Source organism: Sebastes umbrosus, chromosome 5 (assembly GCF_015220745.1).
Source record: "Sebastes umbrosus isolate fSebUmb1 chromosome 5, fSebUmb1.pri, whole genome shotgun sequence".
Lineage (NCBI taxonomy): Eukaryota > Metazoa > Chordata > Actinopteri > Perciformes > Sebastidae > Sebastes > Sebastes umbrosus.
In genome coordinates this window covers 15,449,652-15,454,250 of record NC_051273.1, presented here as the reverse complement: position 1 = coordinate 15,454,250, position 4,599 = coordinate 15,449,652, and the positions used below count along the sequence as shown (strand labels likewise).

At 43.2% G+C, this 4,599-nt stretch overlaps 1 protein-coding gene across 1 annotated transcript; it reads right to left on the bottom strand.

Moving 5' to 3' along the window:
* Positions 1 to 254: 254 nt before the first annotated feature.
* On the bottom strand, positions 255 to 2,894 carry s1pr4 (sphingosine-1-phosphate receptor 4). The gene is made up of 2 exons (XM_037768850.1): positions 2,742 to 2,894; positions 255 to 2,075 (listed from the first exon to the last, which is right to left on the bottom strand). The coding sequence occupies exon 2, from the start codon at positions 1,934 to 1,936 to the stop codon at positions 710 to 712; it is 1,227 nt and encodes a 408-aa protein (XP_037624778.1). The 5' UTR covers positions 1,937 to 2,075; positions 2,742 to 2,894; the 3' UTR covers positions 255 to 709.
* Positions 2,895 to 4,599: the final 1,705 nt, after the last annotated feature.

Below are 4,599 nucleotides of genomic sequence, written 5' to 3'. Positions count from 1 at the left end.
GTGTTTCGCAAACTTGCATTAAACTGATGAGGGAACAAAGATCTTGTTTATTTTGGCAGAGATTAAAATATGTAATTTTAATGTGGTGGTATATGTAAAATGTAGATAAAGTTATAAAACCAAGATGTGTTGAGGTTACTGTCCATCTAAAGCATTTTTAATGATCTGATCCATCCACAGCAGCCAGTCAAGGCTTCGATGATGTGTCTCCCTCCAGAGGAAAGCAGAGGTAATTAACAGCATGCACTCACGTATAAAGCAAAATAAACTTTATTTATATTTTCATCATACAGTAAAACATCCAGCTTACAAAAAATGTTACAACACATACAGTATATACACATTTTTCCATTCTGCACATTATACATTTCCATGTTATTCTAGTAAATAATACTTAATAATACTTCTATAAAAAATTCACATTTTATTCTTGACTGGGTAATACAAACAAGTACAGTGCAACAACAGATCAATAAAGTGTGTCAAATGCATTGGATAAAAGGCATGTCTAGTACTCTAATGCAAAACAAAAAACTGCTTATCATTGCAAACTTCAAGATGAATTCATATTTTTAACAGGTTTTCTGACAGTGTGTAAGTATCAGTGCAAGTGCCTGCAGGCAAAGCATTGAACATTCAAACCAGGAAACGGTTAGATGTGTATCAGTGAACACACAGGTCTTTGCTTGGGAGGGGAGCACTTTGTGGTTTAACCGCTTGAAACCGAGAGGCAGCTGGTGGTGGAGCTCAGCCTGTATTTTTTGGGTGCCCTGCGAGTCTTGCTCGGTGTTGACGGCGGGGAGGCCACGCTCAGATTCCTGACCTTGTTAAAACTGTTCCTCAAACTGTCTCTCCGGCTCCCTGAGGTGCTGCTCGTCTCCTTGGATGCGGACGTGTCTGGGTGACAGAGGCAGGCCTTCGGGCAGCAGCAGCACAGCAGCTTACAGATAGCCTTCCTCATGTCGCTGCTGCCTAGTGCGTAGATTACGGGGTTCAGGGCAGAGTTGAGGACAGCCACAGAGATGCAAAAGTCAGCGCTGAACAGCACTGCACACTTGCGGGATTTACAGAAGAAATCCACCAGTAAGAGCAGGAACAGAGGCCCCCAGCAGACTATAAAGGCCACAACAATGGTGATCACAGTTTTAAGCAGATCAGAAGTGCGTTTGCGACCGCGCGGGGGGCCCTGCTGTGCACTCTTGTGTACGTGGCAGAAGATTTTACCATATAGCACGCCAATAGCCAGGAGGATGATGAAGAAGATGAGGAGAGTGAAAAAGATGTAGCTCTTAGAGTAGAGAGGGAGGAGGGTGGAGCATTCGTCCAGGCTGCACACACAGTTCCAGCCCAGCAAGGGGAGGAAACCAATCACCAGCGCCAAAACCCAGCAGAGCACCACCAAGCCGTAGATCCTATAGGACTTCCTGGCTGACTTCTGGGGCAGTGGCTTCATCATGGTGGTGTAACGCTCCACGGCAATCAGCAACAAGCTGAATATGGATGCTGCCAAGGCCACAAACACCATCCCTTCCCTGAAGAGCCACAGAGCAGGGCTGAGGCGAAACGTCTGCCTGCCAGACATGCAGATGTTGAGCAGGTAGGCAGCACCGGTGAGGAGGTCACTGAGCGTGATGTTGGCGATGCAGATGTAAACCCAGCGCCGGCTGTTGCGGATGCGGGAGATGACGGCCACCAGCACCAGGAGGTTCTCCAGGATGATGAAAATACTGACGAAGAGGAAGACGGCCACGGAGGCACTGATGTGGTTCTGGGTGTTTGAGACGGTTCTGTTCTGCAGGCGGCCGGTGTGGTTGTAATGCCGCAGGATCACATGGTTGATCTCGTTGGCCGTGGTGGTATCGTTTGATGTGGTGGTGTTGCTGGGGTAGCTGGGTAAGTGGTACAAGTGGGGGCAAGAGGAGGAGAAGATGTCCATAGTAGCGGCTGGGCTGGTCAGGATGAAGGCTGTGGAGTGGGAACAGGCGGAACCGAGCTGGTACGAGCTGCACGGGAATTAGTGTGAAACTCCTGCGATCAGACAGGCTATCACCACACTCTAACCATGGGAGCTCTGCCTGCACACAAGAAATAAGAACAATTTCAATACAGCATCTATGTGAAAATAAGATACAACTCCCCTCACCCCTCATGACTGTACTGTGTGCTTCCTCATTACGGCGCTTCAATCAATTTAAAAGACATCATTTAAATGCCTCCCTCATGTGCTACAACACTCCACCTAGTTGTGGTTAACACAGGATGAGTGAGCAGCTGCACAGGGCATTTAAATCAACAAATACACATGTTGTTTTTTACAAGAACGCTGGAAAATTCTTTCTCAAAATTTCCCAAATACTGCTGACTGAATTACTGCGCTATAATAATAATTATAACAATTATAAAAAAATGGAGGAAAAAAAATGGCAAAAACATATTTTTTTCTTTTTTCTCTTAAAACTCTCTTCAGTGAAATCAATCAAAATAAATTAATCAAACACTTCTAAAGAAACATAAATCTTTTTTTCCAAGGTTAATGTCAGATCAAATTTGGGCTAAACCTTTTTTTTTTTTTTTAAACTCCACATCAAGTACTTCATGCTATACCCCAAGAGTTAAGTAGAAATTCTGAAACCTTTTACATTGCATTCTGATTTCATCTTATTATATATTGATAAAATCCATTACAGGTAATTATCATGGCTGTAGAGTGGTGTGAATGCTGTGCAGTGGAGGGTACTTACTCTGGCTGCTGGTGGGGATGCTGAGTGAGTCAGGGAGTGAGAAGATGTAGCTGACTACAGATTTTTGAAGCACATTTTTGATGGGGAAGTAGGTTAGGTAGTAAACACCACACCCAAAAAACACACACACACACCCACGCACACACACACACATACACACACACACACATGGTATGCAACAGAGAGATTGCCGTCACTTTTGTTCCATCCACTTAAAAAGAGACAAAGCAATTGTGAGATTTTCACAGTTTAATTTCACGTTTTTTTTTCCATTTAAGGGCACCCATTAGTGCACTGCATCTTGTATTCTCCACTGGAAAGGTCATCAATCATGTTTTATATACCATATGGGCACCTTAGTGGGCACCTCACCATGTTTTCTTCACTGGAAGGGCATCTTGGAGGGCACTTCATCATGTTTTCTCTTCTCTAAGGTCACCCTAGAAGGCACTTCATCATGTTTTCTCCAATGAAAGGTCACCCTAGAAGGCACTTAACCATATTTTCTCACTGTAAAGGCACCCTAGAAGGTACAATCATGTTTTCTCTACTGGGAGGGCACCCATAGCAGGCACTTTATCACCTTTTCTCTACTGGAAGGGTACCCTAGAAAGCACTTCATTAAGTTTTCTCACTGGAAAGGCACCCTAGAAGGCGCTTCATTAAGTTTTATCACTGGAAAGGCACCCTAGAATGCACTTTATCATGTTTTCTCTACTGGAAGGGCACCCTATGAGGGTACTTTATGATATTGTCTGTACTTGAAGGACGCCCCCATCCCCAACAACACATCAAATCATATTGCTCAAGCTGCCCTATGATAACTTATACGGGAAGTGCTCTTTCAACCCCCCTTGGCACACAAAGTTGTAAATGTTTTGTAAAATAACATGACTCAACATGGCCTGTTGCAATCACTTGCACTTACACATCATGGCACTTAGCCAAGGTTGCAAAATTAGAGTTTATGTTTTTTCTCAATTATTCTCAGAAGTAGAAAAACAGGAACTCCCAATCAGATTTAAAGGTACCCCTCCCTGTAGATAAGGTTTCACATGTCTCATCATACAGCTGTGGTTGTTGGTTAGACAGGCCACTGTCCCGTTGTTGGCTTCATGCTCCTATCATGCATGGCACACTTTACTTCAGCAAACCCCCAACCATGCGCCAGCAGGCCATAACCGCATGCCATAAGGCAGGCATTGAGACCATGGCCACTTTCAAGTCAACCATAAACACATAATATACTGAGAACCAGCGTACGAGGCATCTTACAAGCACTAGAAAGTGATGCCAGACCCCAAAATCAAGAAACCACTCTGCAAATATGAGCAAAACCAGAACCTGTGGCTGAACACATTTGCCCTTTAGAGTGGATTTTTCAAAGACTTATGATTATATATTTCAAGCTTTCAGCAAAGTAGGCTCTAATTGTATCACTGCACTATAATTTTCATTTATCAAATGCTTCAAAAGCATGCTAGTGTGGTCTGAAAAAAGGTCAGAAGAAACTATAAAACTATAATCAGGCCAATGCTCCAAAGAAAATATAGTTTTTCATGCTCATAGCACATGTTGTTATTTCAGTAATATGAAAAATTGCAAGTGGGTTTTATATGTCATCTTCCATCTATGTCCATCACAAACATGTTTCTGTGGTTTTACTCACAGTTCTCCAGTTTGCATGGCTTCTCTCTTCAAGAGCAAGAAAGGAAACAACACAAAGGTAATATAACTGTGACCTGCATTGTGTAACAGTAAGGAGGTGTAACATTCACAGGCCTTTCCCCTTGTAACCAAAGTATCTTAATTTCTAACACAACTTCTCCTTTTTATTGCATGCGTCAGTAAATCAAAC

What these genes read in the sequence shown, in the direction of transcription:
- s1pr4 (XM_037768850.1), bottom strand. Translation starts at nt 1,936, where the DNA reads ATGGACATCTTCTCCTCCTCTTGCCCCCACTTGTACCACTTACCCAGC.